Genomic DNA, 19,844 nt, shown 5'->3' with positions numbered 1-19,844 from the left:
AGCAATTCGTTCATTCAATTTTCACTCTACTGGGTGCCTCAAGAAGCAAATCTCTCTGCTGGTGGCCACAGCCTCCTGCAAGGCTTTCGCCCTTTGTGGTGCGTGCTTTGTGGCTATGCTCTGAGCAGGGGCTGTGCCTTTGGACCTGCCCTGCTGATGCCACAAGGGGTAAATTCGGCAACCCCGGGTGGCGTGGTTTAACCCTAGCCAGCAACTAAGCACCACACAGCCGCTCACTCATTTCCCCCCCACCTGGTGGGATGCGGGAGAGAATCAGGAAAAAAAAGTAAAACTCGTGGGTTGAGACAAGAACGGTTTAATAGAACAGAAAAGAAGAAACTAATAATGATAATGATAACACTAATAAAATGACAATAGTAATAATAAAAGGATTGGAATATACAAGTGATGCACAACATAATTGCTCACCTCGTGCCGACCGACGCCCAGTTAGTCCCCAAGCGGCGATTCCCCCCAGCCCCACTGCCCCCAGTTTATATACTGGGCATGTGTCACATGGTATGGAATATCCCTTTGGCCAGTTTGGGTCAGCTGTCCAGGCTGTGTCCCCTCCCAACTTCTTGTGCCCCTCCAGCCTTCTTGCTGGCTGGGCATGAGAAGCTGAAAATCCTTGACTTTTAGTATAAACACTACTTAGCAACAACTGAAAACATCCATGTGCTATCAACATTCTTCTCATCCTGAACTCAAAAACATAGCGTTATACCAGCTACTAGGAAGAAAATTAACTCTATCCCAGCTGAAACCAGGACACTGGGCCATGTGAGAAGAAAGGCTTGCTGCAGAACTCTCAAACAGGAGAGAACCAAACCTTCAGAGCTTGGGGAAGGATGTGCTGGTTGCAAAGGAAAATAAAAATGTCAAATCTCACCACGAGTGAAGCTTTCCTTCACCCTGCCCTAACCAGAGAGACTGTCTTTCCCTTACGTTCCCTCCACAGAAAAAGTCCTAACTCCAGCATCCCTTTTGAACTTCTAAATTGGAGCCTCCAAAGCCCAAACTGAGCCGCTGATCATGACGTTGAGCACGGATCTGCTGTGCCTGGCGAGATGGAGCCTCTTCCGTGCACAGGGGCTGGTTTAAGCAGTGCATCATGCTTTCAGGGGCTTGGTCTGTGCTGGTTCCCAGTGCGCGTGTCGCCGGGAGCCTATGCGGTGTGTGCAAGCTGTCAGGGGGCTGTTCTGTACCCTGGGCTTTCGGAAAAGGATGTGTCTCGCTGCCCCCAGGCCAAGGCACCTCTGGAGGAGTCTGATCCAGGCTGCGTCATGTCCAGCCGTGGCCTCTGGCCGTGCTGGGGAGGATGGTACCCTGTGAGTTGCTGGTGCTCTGACCCTGTGGTCCGTGCTCATCCTGAGGCAAGCTCGGCCCATCGGCTCCTGCCCTTTGCTTTCAGCTGTGCTGCCCCTCCAGCCTGTGCTACCAAACCCACTGTTTTCTGTCCGCAGCCCCCTTTTCCTGCCATTTCCACCCTCCTCTTCCTCTCCCTGTCTCCCCTCCTCCCTTTTCCCCCCTTACTCTTGAATCTCTATTTCTTCTTCTCTGTTCCAGCAAAACGATATCAATCAAGGTGATAGATGATGAGGAGTATGAGAAAAACAAGACCTTCTACCTAGAGATCGGGGAGCCCCGGCTTGTGGAGATGAGTGAGAAGAAAGGTGGGGGACGTGCTCCGGGGCTGAGCCCAGCCTGTGTGTCCCTGTCTGGCTCACTCATGCCTGGCGCCTGCAACACCAAGCTCACATCCCCAACGCCTATGGAAAAGGGCAGGAGTGAGGACACTTCCCATCCCTCCCGAACTCAGCCGTTCCCCAGCCCGCCAAGGTCCAACGCCAGCCGGGTGGTGGGGATGCTCCTGCCCTTCCCCATACGCCCCAGGAGGGATGTGCAGCCGCTTCCCCCCACCCAACCATCTCCGGCACCACGGCGGACGTGAACTGCATGCGTGTGTGATGCCAATCATGTGTTTGCCTTTGTCTTGTGTTCCCACAGGAAATTCATTACCCTTAGAGTACTTGACCGTGAGGAGTATGAGAAAGAGTGCAGTTTCTTCCTTGTGCTTGGGGACCCGGTGTGGCTACGACGAGGAGTGAAAGGTGTGAGAGTAAAACCAGACCAGCTCTTGAGACGCTGCCGTCCGCTTTCTCTGTGTCTCCCTACTCTCACACTCCTTTCTCCTCGCACTTTGGCTCCCGGCCGTTTTGCCCTCCCTCCTTCGAAGCTTGGCCACTGCACCTTTTTGCTCTGTTTTCTTTCCTCTTTCATTTCGGGAGGACTCTGTCTCACTCACGAGGGCCCCCTGGGAGCAAGGCACGCTCCCAAGAGGGCTCTGGAGCACCCACGCAGGGGACGATGAGCATCGCCAGCCCCCAGAGACATTTTGGGAGCGCTGCCCTGCCGCGTCGCAGCTAGACCTTCATTTAATTGAGTAGAAAATTCAGTCTCGAGAAGAAAAAAGGCAACACTGCATCATTTTTATCAGAAGATAAAATAGCCTTCGCTTGAAATAAAATGCATGGCCAGAGCAGTAATTTTAGCCTTTTTATACTGGCACTAGTCTCTGAAAATAGCTGAGAATCACGGCACCAGCAGGTAATACTGTAAGATGCAATCAGTCTAGGAGAAATCAGGTTATGCTCAAATAAAGTTTCATGGCTCTGCAGTGGATAATAGCTTCTCATAGGAATAATAAAAACAATTTCATCTTTCATCACATTTCTAAACCGACTGCAAACCTTCCCAAAAAGACAGAGTTCACTTATTTTTCCATGCATCTGTTTCTGCTAGGAAATTAAGTGAAAATTAATGGCAACAGCTAATTCTGCACAGTATTGGTGGCTGAGCAAGAAGCAGTTTTAGAGTTACTTAAGATAATTAGTTGCCCTACAAGAGACCCTTATTAAACCCTTTGTAAAAAGTTGGCAGCAACATTTGGTCTGTCTGCCTTGGAGCTGCTTTCTAATTTCTGGGACATAAGCTCTCCTTTCAGCAGGCATGGGGTTGTAATACATTATTTGTTCAGGACAGAGAGGGCCCCCAGCGGTCCCCATGCTGAGTGGGGACGTGCTGCTGCATTTCAGGCTAAAAACGCATCCGGCAGCGATGCCACATTCCCCTTCGGCGCTGGTGCCGTCTAGGTCGGCTGCATCGTCCCCTGCCTCAGGTTTCCTGCTGGTTTATGTGACTAGCTAGCAGAAGCAAGGCTAAAAAAATCAGACACGTTGGCATGGCCCAGGCTCTGCAGGTGGGGTTTGTATCATTAAATGGTGCCAGTGGCATCTATGGAGCATAGCCAGTGTTGCCAAGGATAAAGTGACACATGGACAACTCAACTCGGCGGCTCCGGATTTGCCCAGCTTCACAGGGACCAGCGTGGGCTCAGCCTTGTGAGTCTGGCAAGAGCAAACACGCTTTCCAGGCCCCGGGTTTGAGAATCGTGGTACCAGCTCATGAGATCCCAGCTGAAATTTTTAATTAAAAATAGAAGGAAAAGGAAAGAAAGTTCGTCATCCTCTTGGTCACAAAGATAACTGAGGAAACCCGGGGGAAGCTCAGCTTTGCAAACTCACTAGCTGGAAGGCAAGACAAGATTTTAAAGGATTCTAGTTGCTGCTTTGGCCATGCAATGATTTTTTTAAACTCGTTTTTTGTACTTGGTTTTGTATGAAAGGCAGCAAGGCAGGGCGAGCTGTGTGCTCGGCACCCTGGAGACAAGAGCATCTCTGAAATGTCACCCTTAGGCCATGTAGCCATGGTGAGGTCCACACCTCAGAGGCCAGAGACCCACCAGTGCCCTAAGGGAGAGGCTTTTTCTTCTATTTTGGAGACCTAAAAAGTTGAGCGACAAGATCCTTGAGCCAAGCCTTGCCACAGACTTTTCTTCTCTCGTTATATATGCCAGAAGCACAGCTGCCTGCTTGGAGCTATTGCTCCCCATTAGTCAGCTGGAGGAGGTCAAAGCCAGTAGCCGCTGCACATGGGACATCTTGTGTCCTCCCCCAGGGCAGAACTGCCTCTGAGACCAATGGAAGATCTTGCACATACAATTCAAAGGGGAAAAATGAATTTTTGGAGTGTGCCTTTTAATCACATATCCACCCCGTGTTTGCAATAGTTATTATTTTAAATCCACAATCCCATGAAACATTTCTGTTCCTTTATTTTTTAGTGCCTTTCTCTCAACACTAATGGTATCCTGCAGCTTTACAGATCTGAAATCTCTGCCCTGGGATCTGGAGTCTTTCTGTGGATATCCCTTTTGATTTCATTATTCATTTACTTTTCTTCTTCTGTGTTTGTCTCTCTCTGTCTCCTTCACAGCCCTGTTGTTGAATGAGCTTGGTAAGCGCGCATTTGTTTTTCTTTTCCATTTTTCCAGTTTGTCTGCGTATTTTCGGAGACAATTGATTTTGCTTGACATTTTTCTTTGTTCACAACATTCTCTTTTAGGGTGGTCAGCACTACTTAAGTAAGCTCAGGTATCTAATGCCACATCTTTCCTTGGAGTAAAGCCCCAAAGTCACTAAAGTTAATGAGCGGTAACCTGCTGTGGCGAGGAGCATTTTTCGGGAGTGGCGTTGTTACAGCCATAGTAAACCCACCAACACCCCGAGCTACAAACCTGCGCCGTGCAAATTAACCCATAGCCTTTTACACTGGCATGGCAGAAACAGGATTGCCTGGTGACTTAGGGATGGTTGTGGCTGGACAGGAAAGTTGGCCAATCCTTTCTGAGGAGACGATGAAAACTTTGCCTCCAGTCTTGGGGAGATTTAGAGCCCACCCAGCCTCTGAATTTCTTTGCTGGCCATCCCCAGGATAGGGCGGCCAGGGAGGGAAGCAAAGCTGCCCTCAGTCCCCGCAACACCCCCAGACCCAGGGCAGGCTCGCACTGGTTTTGCCCGCTCCGCAGCATATATTGGGTACTTGGGGGCAGCAGCTTACAGGTGTGGGTTGAAAAGCCTGTGTTCAGGTCTCCCCGCACTATCCCTGGGGCGTGTGTCGGGGAGCAGCCCCCCATGTCCGCAGTCCCTGTGTGGGGCAGGGAAGGACCACTACGTCCCTGCGGGCTGCAGGGTGTCCGTGTTGCTGTGCCGATGCTAATCCTCTCTCTCTCTCTCTCTCTCTCATTTTTGGTTTCATCTAGGTGGCTTCACCATCACAGGTATGGATTTCTGCTCTCCCCCCCCCCCCCTTCCCTCCTTTTAATGGCCATACGCTCACCCCGCTCTTTCCTCTTGGTTTCCTCTTTGCTTTTGTTCTGTCCTGGAGGGAAACTCTGGAAGGGTAAGAAGGCACCGTGCCGCGGCCCCACGTCCCCAGCCAGTCACACTAACGCCGTGTCCCCTCACAGAGTGCTCTGCCTGCCGCACACACCTCACCCCCACCTCGGGGAGGGTCAGCCGTCACCCCTGAAGCAACAGGCAGCCCCCCCCCCCCCATCTCTTGGAGCAGGGGGCTTTCTCCACTTGGTCCAGCCTTCCCCTCCCCGCACAGGAGGTGTGCACGGGGCTCTGCACGGCACGGGGAGCTTGTCCTCGCTTCCCAGGCTGCGGGCAGGGTGCCCGAGCACTGCGGGAGGTGTGGGACCCCACGGCTGCTTTGGGCACGCAGCCCGTGCCCCTCCCTGGCAGCAAGGTTTGCTCATCCTTCATCCATCACTGGGCTGAGCACTGCAGGGGAAGAAGGTCCCGGGTCCCGCACGTTGCAAAGCAGCCCCTCGGGAGCCCTGGAAACAATAATTCAGACTAAAGAGGCTCTGGCTGTGAGGCCGGTGCCTTGGACCAGCAGGAGGAGAAGGGCTTTCCCGCGGCGTGGTGCCACCCGTGCAGACGAGGGGCAGCCGGCAAGGGAGCAACGCTAACCACGCGTGAAGTAGGAGTAGAGCTTACTAACCGCACAGCGGCGGTTTGCACGGGGCGTGCGGTCCCTCCTGCTGATCTCCTACTGATGGCTTTGATAGGCAAACCCGTCTTCAGGAAGGTCCAGGCTAGAGATCATCCTCTTCCTTGCACCGTGGTCACCATCCGAGGTACCCGCAGCGTGACGCACGAGGGCCGTGGCGGTCTAACACGGACTGACTGGGGTGTTTGCCTACTGACGGTTTAACTCGTGTCTCCAGTGAATCCGGCCCTTTTTAGCGCTGATGCCCCGCTCCTCCCTGGGGTGGGCTGGAAGGGAGCTCAGTGGGGGTCTGCAGTGACAAAAGCCATGCTGCCAGGGGTCCCCGTGCCCCAAAGGTTGCATGGATGCCAGTGGCGGTGCAGACCTGCTCCATTGCTCTGCAGCCCCTCCACTGCCTCCTCTCACAGGGTTTGGGGCCCGGCCGTGCCCTGTGGATGGCTCCTCGCACCTCTATGGCCCAGCGCTATTTCCTCCAGCCCCACCATCACAGCAGGAGTTTCATGCTGTCCGGCTGCCGGCCCCTTCCCCAAGGTAAAGGCCTGCTCAGAAGGAGGCAGAGCCAAGATTTTGTACCCATCTCAGCCCTGGGGCTGCTGGCAGCTCTCTTTGGTTGTAACAGGCTGATAGAAATGTCCTGACCGTGCACCAGTGCAGACCTGGAGACCTGGGAAACAGTGCAGCCCTAGGGACGATCTGTCCCCTCCCAGCATCCCTGTAGGAGAGGCAGCAGGTACCAGGCGATAAGCTGTTTCCCAGCCCTGAAGGTGAACTGGACTCCTTTTGAGGTTGGACGAGTTGCAGACCTCTTGCAAGCATTTCCCAGCAAAACTACCTTGTCTATTGCTCCATGACCTCCTCCTTCTCAGCTGCTCTGTCGCTCACGCTCCCACCCAGAGGCTTCCTGACCTCCCCCTCTGATGGGAAGCCAGCTCCAGAGAATGACCAGCCGGGCCTGGCTCACCGACGGGCTCTTTGCTTTGCAGAGGAGGATGAAGAAAAGCAGCCGCTGACCAGCAAGGAGGAGGAAGAGCGTCGAATCGCCGAGTTGGGGCGCCCGGTCCTGGGGGAGCACACCAAGCTCGAAGTCATCATTGAGGAATCCTACGAGTTCAAGGTACTGTCCGCATCCCCTGTCCTTGTTTTTCTTCCCCTCCAGCTGGGGACCCTCCTTTTGCGTTTGCACGGCATTGGCAAGCACAGGTTGATGGTATTGCAGCAAAGTGAGGCAGCTCCTGGCATCACAAGGTCTCAGAGCAGGACCAAAGGACACTTTGAAAGGTAGCTGAGCCAAGGCATGACGAAAGGGTGAGGGTCACCCCAGTGAGACGGCTGTGGGTTAAAACGCACTCTGCATCCTCATTAGCCTGGCCATTAGACCTCAGCCATGGTCCTTGGGGGATGATCCCAGACTTCCTGTCCCATTCACAGACTGTTTGTGGTTATTATTCTACAAGCACATCAGTCTGGTGAGCCTAAGAGTTGACAGGGCTCCAAAATGCTGCAGGTTGCTTTAAAACATAACCTTGTCCTCACAGTGGTGTGCTACACCCAGGTCCTACTTACAGGTGGTCTTGAGTGAGCCCCGAGCCTGGGACTCCCAGCGCAAAGGGCTGATACCCTACATGCAAGTAACGGCTGTGAAGCTAAGCTGCCATGAATGCGTGTGCCAGACCAAGAGCTGAAAACTGGCCATCGCATTATCTTTTCCATTTTTCTGCAGTATAAAAAATAACAGACCGCCCTTACTGTGTCGCAGCGGTGGCTGCCTCCCTCCCTTGGTTTCACTGCCCACCGTCAGCGTGTGCCTGAGGCATCCCAGCGGGAGGGCAGCCCTCAGGCTGCCTGCCCAGGAACATTGCCTACCCACTGCTGCCACAGCACCTTCCCTGCTGGCACTGAGCGCCAGCTCCTGAGCGGCACAGGGAGGTGGAGCCCAGCTCCACAAATGGGCCTTGATCAAGTCCCAGATAGTGCTTTGAAGCAGTCCAGTAAAAATTCTTCCCAAGGCGTTGGGAACAACAGGAGCTGTGGCACCTCAGCACTATTTGCTGTTAAACCTCCGCTGAGATGGTTCAAACTCCCATCACGAGCAGGTTTCAAAAGGTCTTTTTGAGCAGCAGCAAGGGGAATTGCAAGTACTTACATTTGCTTTCACTGCTGGGGCTCTTGACCTGAGCTTAAAATCTGCTAAGCTTTTTCCATAAGTGCATGGCTGTAAGCACTAGTGCCAGTGGGTTTTAGCCCAGCATCTCCAGCCCGATAGCCCCTAATTCTCTCCTCTGCATCTCCATCCACAGAACACGGTGGACAAGCTCATTAAGAAGACGAACCTGGCCCTGGTGGTTGGCACAAACAGCTGGAGGGAGCAGTTTATTGAGGCTATTACTGTCAGCGCAGGTGAGTTTGGACCACAGCTCCAGTTGAATTACCATCAGCCTCGCTCATGTCTTGGCTTGGCTGTATCAGTAATACAGACCGTAGTGGAGCAGCAGGAGGCAAAACGAGTGGCAGAGTTATTTACAGCACCTGCATAAATAAGACAGCTGATTAAACCCTTTCGTGAGAGCACCTTGTCTGATGTGTAGGAAACCTCCTGCATTAAGTCTGTCTCTAGCACCCGGCAGAGAAACACCCTGGCTGTTACCAGATGGCAGAGGGGAAAAGTCATTTCAGTGAGAGAGATTTGGGAGGTGAACAGTGTGTAAATTCAGAGTGGGATAAATGATGCTGCAGCGAAGCAGCAGTGCTCCCCATCCCTGGTGCTCCCCGTACTGCTGCGGTGAGGACAACGCAGTAGCGAGGGTGCCAAGCCCTGAAGACAGCCACTGAGCCACCCTCTCTGTGGGCAAAAATTTGTCCTTGACCCCCTGCTTTCAGGAGCTCCTGCTGCTCCAGCCAGCTGTGGCTGGAGGTAATGGCTCAGCACCCCAAGAGCTGTAGCAGCACATGATATCTGTGGTCATATCAGATCATATCTGATCATATCCTTCTCTTGGACAATTGCCTTTCCCTCACAAATGCCCTGTTCTACTGTTTTCACAGGCACCAGTGCCACGTTTACTAGTATGCCCAGTATAGGATACATCAGCATTGCCACATCTGTGGAAGGTTAAAGAAAGGTGGTCTCCTCCAGATGTGGTTCTAACAGCTGGAGACACTATAACTCACTGGCTGGATGTTACCACCTCGCAGCCCAGCAGCTTGGGCTGTGTGTGTGCAGGCATTAGGGCAAAATCAACCAGCTTAAATTAAATCACTGGGGAAGGCAATTTGAGCTCATCTGGCTAATTGTGCATTGAAATGCATGGGGGAACATTCACACTTCCTACCTCGAGCTCTGCTGTACAGGGTAATCTCTGCCCAGCACAAAGTAATTAAAAGTGATTGCCGTACCATTTACTCTCTGCCTCTGAAAATGAGGATAGGACATTGTGCAGCAGCTATCTCCTCAAATTGTGATCCCTCCTCTTGTAGCATAGTTATTCTTAGAGCCTCCAGCCAAGAGCCTTCCATTATTTTGGATACAGCATGAACATATCATGCAAGACAATCCTTGCTGCAGGTTTTGTAGCTAATATGACTAAACTAATCTATGCCAGAATCAATTATTAAATTGCATCCCATATTAAAGCAAAGATAATCACTGGTACTTGGATCCCATCTCTGTGACACAGGTAAAGACTGCAGTTATGTGAAAGCCCCATTGCCACCGTGTCTTGAATATACAGCCACCATCAGTGCTAACAGGATGATTAACAAACATTTAATAAATGTGGCATATTTTGGTGGACATGAGCTGTCCCTTGCAGATGGGGAACAGTAGTTTGTCTCTGAGCTCTGGACCTACTTTTTTGCCAGGATTTAGCTGCTCAAGCTTTGTGCCAGGCAAGTTAAAATGCCTCAAACACTGGAGTTTGGGGTTGAGTTTTCCCCTGCAGCCCACCATGGAGCGCAGGTGAAAGTCACACACTGCCACTTCAAAATGTAACATCCCAGCTGAGAAAAGACACACTAAAAGCCCATTTCCCACGCAGTGAGCAACCGGCAGCAATGTTGGCAGGGATGCTGAGCGATGGAGCAGCAGGAGGTCAGGTCTGTGGAAGGGCAGTGCAGGTGCAGGCAAGACTGTGCCACGCCGTGCCGTGCCATCCTGTGCTGTCCGCAGGGCTGAGCCGGAGCCTCTCACCCATAGCTGCCTTTGGGGTGCACGCAACAGCCCATAAAGTTTCTTCCACAGCAAAAACATCCTGGGGTTTGTGAGCCTGTTCCTGAATGCACCCCTGGGTCACCATCTGACCTCACTCTGCATTTCAAGTCACCTTCACAGGATCTGGTCAGCTCTTCAAAAGAGAGACGTTATTGCTGCTTAATAAAATGATTGACAGATCTGGATGAGTGTTATGACAGTGGCACTCATGTTCACTTTCAGTCTGTTTTATCGTCTCCATAAAGGTTTAGATCCATGACAGTACTGCTGCCATGCAGCTTTGGAGAGAAAATACCTGCTGCAAAATTACAGTGTGAGCACAGCACAGTGTATCCTGCCAGTACCAGCCTTTGTGCAACGAGCAAAACAATGAGGCTAGCATAGGCTTCCCAGGTTAAAAAACCGTTCCTTATCTTCACAACAATGCACAGGAATAGGGTATTTATATCTGCCAAAATAATAACACCATGCCACGGATTAGCTACTGTTTCTGCCATGGTGAGTTTGAAGCTTTAAAGCCAAGCAACGCAGAATTTTCCATCAAGTTTTTGTAGAGACATGAAGTTTCCCACTGCCTCTATCGTATGTTTGGTCTTGATCTGCAAAGGTGCTTTGAAGACAAACGATGTGTGCAAAGTTGCACCCCAACAGGGTGCCGAGTAGGACTTTTCCCTGGTCCGTCATGGCTTTATTTAGCCAAATATTGAAAACCTCCAAAGACGATGTCCATCAGCCAGGGTATGTGTCCCAGGGCTGCACCACCCTCCTGAAGGAGATGTTTCTCCTGATGTTACCACCCAAGTTGCAGTTTGTGGCCGTTGCCCCTTGTATCACTTGTCAATGCAGAGGCGAGTTTCACTCCATCCTCTCTGGACATGCCCTCCAAGTCACTGTAGGCTGTTGCTTGGTCCCCTCCAACCTCCTCTCCTCCTGATTCACCAAGCCATCTCCTTCCACCTCTCCCCATAGGCAACATCCTCCAGGCTCCAATCCTCTTGGTGGCCCCACTGAGTCCCCTCCAGCTTCACCCCCGTCCTCATGTGGGATGCCATACCCCCTCTGTACAGACAGATACCTGCATTAGAAGTCCCCTCCTGCCGTGCTCTCACTGGCTCCGTCACTGCCCTCTCCCCTGCAGCCGCATCTCTGCTGAGAGCCCCAGGGATGCCAGCAGAGTGCAAGGATTACCCGTACTGGAGCTGGGCCAAACCAAGAGCAGGTTGGCTCCCCGAACAGGTTACCACATCTCTTGAGGGTGATCACAATCTGGATGATCCCTGGGCCTTTTCCTTTTCTCGCTCCCATGTACCGTGCGCTCTCTGCGGGACCACAAAGGGGAATAGCCAAGAGGTGAAACTTCAGTGCGCAGGGTTTGGCCACCGCTTTCCCAGGAAGGATGCCATGTCTTGATCCCCCAATTGGCTTTTCATCACCACCTTTGCGATGAGGCAGAAAACGATTGTTGTTATCAGCAGCAACAGAGCAAGCAGCTCACCAGCAGCTTCCCCCAGTAACTCTGTTGTCACTGCACAGAGCCACCATTCGAACATGGGGTTAATTGATACCCACGTATTGGTACACAGCATACAGCAAGACCATTTTATTCTCCCTGTAGGAGGCTTTATAAATTTAGTTATTCAATCAAACATCCACATTGTGGAGAAAGATGTGAAAGGAGGAATGTTCACCCTGGCCAGCAGTGGGGCAGAAAAAACCAGCACGGTCTCATTCAAATGCTTTACGCCAGCCTGATCAGTACTGTGGCTGCTGGGAGAAGCAGCTTTTCCCAGGCACGGAGCCATCATCCCTTTAAACCCAGTGTCTGGCGAGGTGGGACCTCATCCCCTCACCCACTGTGGTGGAGCAGAGCAGAGGCTCAGGTCTCACTGGGTGCTCTTGGCTACTCTGGGACTTGGCCCCTTTTTTCTGCCATCCCAAGGTGTCCTCCAGGGAAGGAAAGCCAGGCTCACTCGTGCCGTCTGATGGGGATGGACTGCACGTTGCATCCTCCCATTGGTAAGGAGCTTCTTCCAACAGCCGTGCAGGGAGATCTGGTGGTCCACATCCTTGGAGGGAAAAAAAATGCATCAAAGACAATGACAAATCACCAACCTGAGTGCAAGGGATGTCTTTAACACAACTTGCAATGGCCTTGGAATCCCCGACATCCGTGACTTAGAAACCCATCCTTGTTCCTTGAGGGCAGCAGGAAGGCTCCCACTGATTTCATTGGGAAAGCGTCACCTCCCCTTCATGCCCAGGGGTGGTTCCAGCACGAGCAGGAGGAGTTTTTGACCGCTGTGCCAGGCTGGGGGAGCTCCACGTTTGCCACGCAGCCCACCCAGAGGACAGGCTGGCCGGCGGGCTCGTGAGATGCCATGTCTGAGCTGCTGGAGGTCACCAGCCCCAAGGGGCTCACTGGCCCGGTCAGCCCCACACAATGGGGACTCCCTGGAGGCTGGATGCCAAGTGGCTTTGGAGAGATGGGTGAGGGGTTGACACCTGGAGCAGGGAAAGGAGAAACTGAGACACCTGCCTGGATCCCCATGGTCCTGCTGGGACTGACAAGGTGAAGATCTGCTGGGCCAGTGCCAGGGGAAAGGGCCGAGGAACCAGGGGAGGGGGCCGGGACAGTCCGACGTCTGCTGAGCTCTTTCCCTGTGACCCACAGGAGAGCTTCTGGGCACGAGCCAGCCTGCACATCCAGGGGGTACGGCTGTGGATGCGTAACTCCTAGAGAGCCTCTGGGGGCATGCAGCAGCTGGCACTCAGGGTCCGAGAGCCCCCAGGACATCAGGCAGGACGGGCGTGAGGACTCACATCCCCAACTCCTCATCTGGGCTGGAGACCCAGGTCTTGCAGGTGCTGCAGGGGCCACAGCCGTGAGCAGCCGTGTGCTGTGCGGGGCTGAGCACTCAGCACAGCACCAGGAGAGCCAGGGTCCAACCCACACAATGTGCCTGGGGAGCAGAGATGGGGCCAGGACTGCTGGCAGTCTCAAGCTGGGAGAATGACCCCTGCAAGGCATTAACAACAGATTGGTGAGAAGTGAAGCACTGACCTGGATCAGGGACAGAAAACAAAGAGAAGAAGGAAAGTGCATTTTTGCTGTGACAAATGATGCCCCATAGCTGGCTCATGACCTGCGGTGCTTGACAGTTACCTGGAAGGTGTGCAAATGGGAAAATGGTTTCTTGTGCAGGGAGAACCCACTGACCTGGGTCAGACCAGACTGAAAGGAATGGGCAGCCAGAGCTCGTAGGGAGGCGTGTGAAGGGGCAGGGAAATACAACAGGGAAGGACAGTCAGCAGTGATGGACCAGGGAGGTTTTAGAGCAGGTATTCTTTATGGCTGGACCCCAATTTGTAGAAAAGGTGAAGCACCAGAGCTAGCAGCTCAGCAGCCACACAAACCAGCCGTCTTTCCAGAGAGCTGGAGGCAATCACAGGCACTTGTGAAAAGCGGCTCAAAAAGGGCTTCCTTAGGGGAGTCTCCATGAGGCACATGTTGCTCTTGGTAGGTTTGCCTGCCCCAGTTGGCTCCAGCCAGTGTGAGGCTGGTCGTTTCCCGCGTCTTCTGGGGAAAGGGCTCCTGAGCAGGGGCTGAGTCCCAGAAAGCATCTGGTGGTTCAACTCAGGCAGAGGTGCTGGCACGAGGCTCTGCAATTTCTGAAGTGCAGGTTGGTTTTCGAAACTAATGCCTTTGGAGGGTCTCTGTGCCATGGAAAGGGGCCAGGAAAGGCCATCAAGCCCCTCCGATGATCGCCCAGAAAATAAGATATTTGGAAATCAAGGCCTTCTAGGGCCCAAATCATGAGAGACGGCATTTGGGGGACTACCGTATGTACAGGAGCTTTGCCTGACCTCCCTCAGGATGGGCGAGTCTAATCAGGCACTGGTGGTTTTCTCCAGGGGAAGATGACGATGACGATGAATGTGGGGAGGAGAAGCTGCCCTCCTGCTTCGACTACGTGATGCACTTTCTGACTGTCTTCTGGAAGGTCCTTTTTGCCTTCGTGCCCCCGACAGACTACTGGAATGGCTGGGCTTGCTTTGTTGTCTCCATCCTCATGATCGGCCTCCTGACAGCTTTCATCGGTGACCTGGCATCCCACTTTGGCTGCACCATTGGCTTGAAGGACTCGGTCACCGCGGTCGTGTTTGTCGCACTGGGGACGTCAGTGCCAGGTAAGGACAACAGCAGGATTTGTTGTAAAGGTCCATCTCTGCCCAGTCTGGGTTTGGGTTTGGGCTGGGAAAGCTGGGCACAGTGTGGTCCTTGGCTGTGCTCTGCAGGACCCCCAAGGACAGATATGAGGTGTATGTGGAAGTTGTTTTTCAGTCTCAGGTGGGCAGGGAGGATCGAACCAGGATGTGGATTCAGTCCACAAAATTATTTCAAGGACCTTGCCCTTGCAAAGACTGTGAAGTGTCTGTTTCTGTGGACAGCCTCCACGGCATCCACTCTCAGAGTAGGAAATTGGTCTTTGATTAAAATGCTGCCTGTGTTGGCAGTCTTGCACTTTCTGAGCATCTGCTCCTTTAACCTTGCCTCCCGTTAGGTGGTAGTCCATACTCAGGGTGCGTCATCCCCCACAGACACCTTTGTGTGAGACCAGGGTCAGCTTTGCTTCAGGTGGATCAAGGCGAGGTCGCTGAGCTGGGGGAGCTGCCCGAAATGCAACTTGTGAAGCCCCTAGAAGGCCCCGGCCCCACAAATGTTTGGAGACGTGTCTCTGATCGAATGGTCACCCAGCCTCAGAAGACAGCAGAGGCTGAGGGCTGACCAGGGAGAGAAAAAAACCATGAGTTTCCATACCTACATACCACTTTGTCCTCCCAATGCACATTGACTTGCTGCAACCCAGCCAACTTGCTGCAACTGGCTCAGCAAAGGGCCCCTCTTAGGGATGAACCAGTGCACTGAAGAGGATGGTCCCAGTGACACGGTTTCTCTGGGAAGTCCCACGTCAGCTTGTGTGAGAGGGCCTGTGCCTTTCACTCACCTTATTCCATGTGCTGTGCTGGCCAGGCAGAGCCTGGTTCCCAGAGAAGGGGCTCTACCCCAACCCAGCCACCCCTCATGTCGGTCACACCTTCCCTCGCCACCCCCAGACTTCCAGTGATCAGCACTCAGGTGCTTGAAGATCTTGAAATTGTCCTAAGGCTATCAGATCCCCAAAAAGAAGCAGCAGAACCAAAGGGAAGAATAGATTAGGGCCAGGAACAGGAGAAGTAGCATTTTTTAGACCTCTGGCACTAGAGCTTTTAGGCGCAAGGTTTGCGGGGCTGTCTCACACCCTTGACAGTGAAAATCTTCCCTCCTGCTTTTGTCAACGAAGGGTAGCATTTAAGAAGTTCTTTTTAGGGTACATTTGGCTACTCTTGTTTGAACTAGCAGATGCTCCCAGACTGTGTTGTGTTAGCTGGGTGCTAGTTGGTCTCCTCCACACCTGCCTTCCAGGAGGCAGGCAGACAGGCATCAGACAAATGTGCAGTGAAAACAAGACTGATGGGGACCTTCCCTGCATTAAAAGCACCACTCAAGCTTGCAGAAGTGTGCGTGGTTGTTTCCACACTCTGCATGGCGCTGGCAGTGTGCCCCATCCCTCCTCCCACAGTGGCAGCTGGAGAGCCACAGAGGCATCGGCATTGTCCCACAACCCCATTACTGCACCGTGACCGAGGCTGAGATCAAGGGGAAATGCCTTTTCCTTCCCTCAGCAGTCAGATGCACTTCCATGGGAGCTTTTCTAAAAAAATAAAGCAGCCTTTTGATTTCTTTGCTGTAAATGGCCCCTCTCGCCGTGCTTATAGGTGCCCAGCCCCTCCCGTTACATGAAACTGGGTCTTCGTGCCAGGCTGAGCTTCACCGTCTCACCTTGGAGTCCCACTGGGAAGGAGCGTAAAGGAAACTGTAGAATTAAAAACCATGAAATCTGACCTCTCCGTTTTCTTTTTCTGAGCCACACTCTGCTGCCTGTACCCAAGGTGATCTGGGAGTGCAGATGTGTTAAAGATTCATCTTCTCATTGTTAGCTGAGAGTGCTTACCTGGACAAAACCCAGATGCTAATCGCCCCCATCCTGCTCACCTCCCCTGCAGATCCAGAGTGGATTTGGATGTAAAATCAGCACTTCCCTGTGGTGCAGAGCAGTGTCGTGCTGGTCTACTTGACACAAGATCTGCCGTGTAAAAGGCCAGCTGAGCTTTATCACAGCTCTTTTGCCACTGGTATTAAAGTTGGTGGAGCACCTGGGCAAGCATACACCCACCTGCATGGTTTTTCTCCCTAAGGGGTGAAAGATGACCACTTGTTTACCAAAGTGTTAGGGTCTGCACAAGGCACTGGACTTTAGTGAGGCAAAAGGTTTTGGAGAGACATCATTAAAGCAAACACAGAAACACAAATACAAAACTTCAGGGGACCTGGAGGACAGATACAAACCACTGTGGCTCCCACAAAGCTTTTCCAACCTTTTCTGTTCTTTTACAGGTCAACAAATTAGTGGATGTGGGAGAAGGGGCCAACACCGTGTAGTACTGGGAAGTGTTGTGTCTTGCTTGAAGCACTGTGGGGCATCTGGGGCCATACTGGGGGAAGCCCCATATTTCTGGACATTGAGATTTCCCTCCTGGGCATTTCTGGACCCTGATTGTCACTCTGGCTCTGGCCAGATGTGCCCTTCCTTGGGAGTGCCCATAGACGGGGCTGTACCCTGTCCCCTTACCCACTGTCTTCATTCCCCAAGTGATGCCTTGACATTTGTCCCCAAGCTGCCTGCTGCTGTCCCTCCTTACCTGGCTGTTTCCCGAGGGTTTCTCTCTGCCTTCCCTTTGCAGACACGTTTGCCAGCAAAGTAGCAGCGACGCAGGACCAGTATGCGGATGCCTCCATCGGGAACGTCACCGGGAGCAATGCCGTGAACGTTTTCCTGGGTATCGGGGTGGCCTGGTCGATCGCAGCCATCTACCACGCGGCGCACGGACAAGCCTTCCAAGTCTCGCCTGGCACCCTGGCCTTCTCCGTCACCCTCTTCACCATTTTTGCTTTTATCAGTGTGGGCGTGCTGCTCTACCGGCGGAGACCCGAGATTGGAGGTGAGCTGGGCGGGCCGCGGACTTCCAAGCTGCTCACATCCTCACTCTTTATCCTCCTCTGGCTCTTGTACATATTCTTCTCATCTCTGGAAGCCTACTGCCACATAAAGGGCTTCTAAAGGGACAATCAGAGATAGTAAATATATATATATCTATATGTATCTATATAGAGTGATATATAGGTATAGATATAGATATAACGCTGTGTATAATGAACAGAGAAAGAATAAAAGAGATTTGCCATGTTCACACACCTGCTGATGGAAAGCGGCTTTGGAGCATCCTTTGAACTAGGCAGGACCCCAAAGCCAGCGGGACTCCTCCCCGGGCAGCGGCCCCGGCCAGGAGCCCGGCGGCAGGGCCCTCTCTGCAACTCTACCAACAAGAGCAGCTGATAGGCACCGAGCCCTTTCCCATCGCTCTCTCCCACCCGCCGACCCCCCGGGAGGATGGATGCGAAGGCGACCGGGGCATGTTGGTTCGGGGAAGGCCAGAGTAGCTGGTGAGAAACAGAGCAGTGGGCGAGGGAAGGAGAGGAAAGCGAGGGTCCTGATCTCCGACCACCATCCGCCTGCCTTCGCCACTCAGGAACGTCCCCTCTGGCCCTGTTGGAGAGAAGCGAGAGACCGGACTGAAGAGAAGGGGAAATTGGGAGCTTTCTAAGGATAGAACACAAACCGTTTTCGTCATTGATTTGGGGTTGGGTTTGGGTTTTTTTTGTTTGTTTGTTTTGGCGTGTGTACAACTAGCATTTCCCCCTCACATGCCCCTCACCTTTCCCCCTCCGTGCTTTGGGGATGCGCAGCCGCAACCTCGTGTCCAGTGTCCTAAGCCGAGGCTGCGCGGAGTGGCGGGGGCCTTCCTCCCGCCTCGTCTGCCTCCTCGGGCATGCTGTCGTGGTATTTGTAACATTTGCATGAATGAAATGAACCCTATCTGTATATAGCATCCTATAGCGATAGTCCTTCCAGCCATGTGGGTTGAGCATTGCAGATACAAGTGTTTTCTTTTCACTGGGTTTTATTTATTTTGTTTAGTTTAGTTTCGCCATAGGTTTTTGTTCGTTCGTTTGTTTCCTCTTAGCGGGGGGTAAAAGGAGGGAAAGCTGTCCCCATTTATTGCTCCGCGCGTGGGTCCATGAGAAGCAATAACAGCCACACAGATGTAGGTTTTCAGGGGAGGAAAACCCATACCCCAGCGACTGCAGGCTCCATCCCACTGCGTGGCTGGGGTGCCCCCCCACAGCGGCCAGTCCAGGACATGGCTGAAGCTGGCGTGAAGGCCTCCACCATCCGCAGGAGGTTTTACACAAGGTCCCAGGGAGCCTGAGCGGGATGAGCAGCGTCCGAGCCCAAGGGGGGGGTGAGCATGGCTGGCTCCCAGCACCTCACCTGCCTATGCCTTTATAGCCAGTGGCTGCCTCGGAACCCCGATATTTCCTGTGTCCCCAGAGGTCTAGTGACAGCCCCTGTTTCTGAGCGTTAAGCCATCAGGACCAGTCCCCGAAGCTGGTCCTTTCCCACAGCCATTTGGAGGCAGAATAATTCAGCGTAAGGGCTGAAGGGCCATAACGAGATCTCCCACGCCGCTGAGCGTAACCGGGAAGCATCCACCAAGGAAAAAGGCCACATTTTGCACTGTCCGAATCTGAAATCAACGGGAAGGATGAGACAGGGAGGTGTAACTCAGCATCACCCCCCGACTCCAGCAGTGGGGGCTGGGGTAACGAGCCCAGCGCAGGGAGGTGTGGGTGTAGAGCCCCCTTGGGCGCAGCACAGGGCTGACACTGTGCGCCGGTGTTGAGAGATCTCTTCTTACCCTACGCCCTTCGCCAGGCTTCCTGGTGTCCCAGCCAGGCAAACGCCCAGCCTGCACGTCCACTGGTGATCTCTTCCCACCCAGCTGAAAACCACGTCTGATGCTTGCACCATAACCGATTGGCTGGGGGTATTTGTACTCATTTTGAACAATCTGTGGAAATTTTTGTAACCTGTTGTAAGATTTTCTCTAGGAATATGAAGTTGTGGGGGTTTTGTTTTTTTTTTTCTTCTCGAGCCTTTTTTCACTTTTGGTGGGCTTTGGGGGTTTTCTTTTTGTTTCTCGTTATTTTGAGGGAAGAATCAAACACAGGCGCAGGTTGTTCAGGTTTATGATTACCGTTATGTACAATGATTTCATTTTCATCTGTTTGGCTTCATTGATTTTTCTTTGTGTGTATTGCCCACCACTATAGGCAGTGAGTCCACTAATTGTGATGATCCTTATCAATGCTACACAATGCACAGACAAATAAAGTTTGTAACGATTCCTGATGGATCCAGTAGTGCTCCTGCATATTCTCTATGGAAAACCCTTCCCTCCCCTCCCATTGTCTCCCTTTCCGTTGTACCCATCTCTTCTTTACTCATTGGTTTGCCTTCGCTGTGCTTCTGCCACTGACGGGGGGGCAACGGTGCCTCCGCACGCCCGCTCTTGCCCCATCTCATGGCTTTCTTCCCGCTCCATCTCCATCGTGCCTCAGGCTCGGTGTGCTGCGGTACAGCCGGGGCTCGCAGCCTGCCCAGCTCTCAGGGGGATGCAGGAAACCACGCAGGGACAAAGCGGCAGTGCGATC

At 52.8% G+C, this 19,844-nt stretch overlaps 1 protein-coding gene across 7 annotated transcripts in view; it reads left to right on the top strand.

Annotated features, from left to right (window-relative positions):
* Positions 1-19,546, top strand: part of SLC8A1 (solute carrier family 8 member A1) — a 124,108-nt gene extending 104,562 nt beyond the window's left edge. For 5 of the 7 annotated variants that reach the window (XM_052781117.1, XM_052781118.1, XM_052781120.1 and 2 more), the window contains 7 exons: positions 1,570-1,676; positions 4,339-4,359; positions 5,165-5,182; positions 6,906-7,036; positions 8,220-8,319; positions 14,042-14,317; positions 16,973-19,546. In XM_052781117.1, the coding sequence (XP_052637077.1) occupies positions 1,570-1,676; positions 4,339-4,359; positions 5,165-5,182; positions 6,906-7,036; positions 8,220-8,319; positions 14,042-14,317; positions 16,973-17,349 (1,030 nt within the window). In that variant the 3' untranslated portion in view covers positions 17,350-19,546. Of the gene's footprint in view, positions 1-1,569; positions 1,677-2,010; positions 2,115-4,338; positions 4,360-5,164; positions 5,183-6,905; positions 7,037-8,219; positions 8,320-14,041; positions 14,318-16,972 lie in introns of all 7 variants that reach the window. The other 2 variants (XM_052781116.1, XM_052781115.1) reach the window with 2 other exon arrangements.
* The last annotated feature ends 298 nt before the right edge of the window (positions 19,547-19,844 follow it).

The sequence above is a fragment of the Harpia harpyja genome, chromosome 3 (genome assembly GCF_026419915.1).
Source record: "Harpia harpyja isolate bHarHar1 chromosome 3, bHarHar1 primary haplotype, whole genome shotgun sequence".
NCBI classification, from domain to species: Eukaryota; Metazoa; Chordata; class Aves; order Accipitriformes; family Accipitridae; genus Harpia; species Harpia harpyja.
The sequence above is the reverse complement of the archived record's forward strand: the minus strand, read 5'-3'. Positions and strand labels throughout refer to the sequence as shown.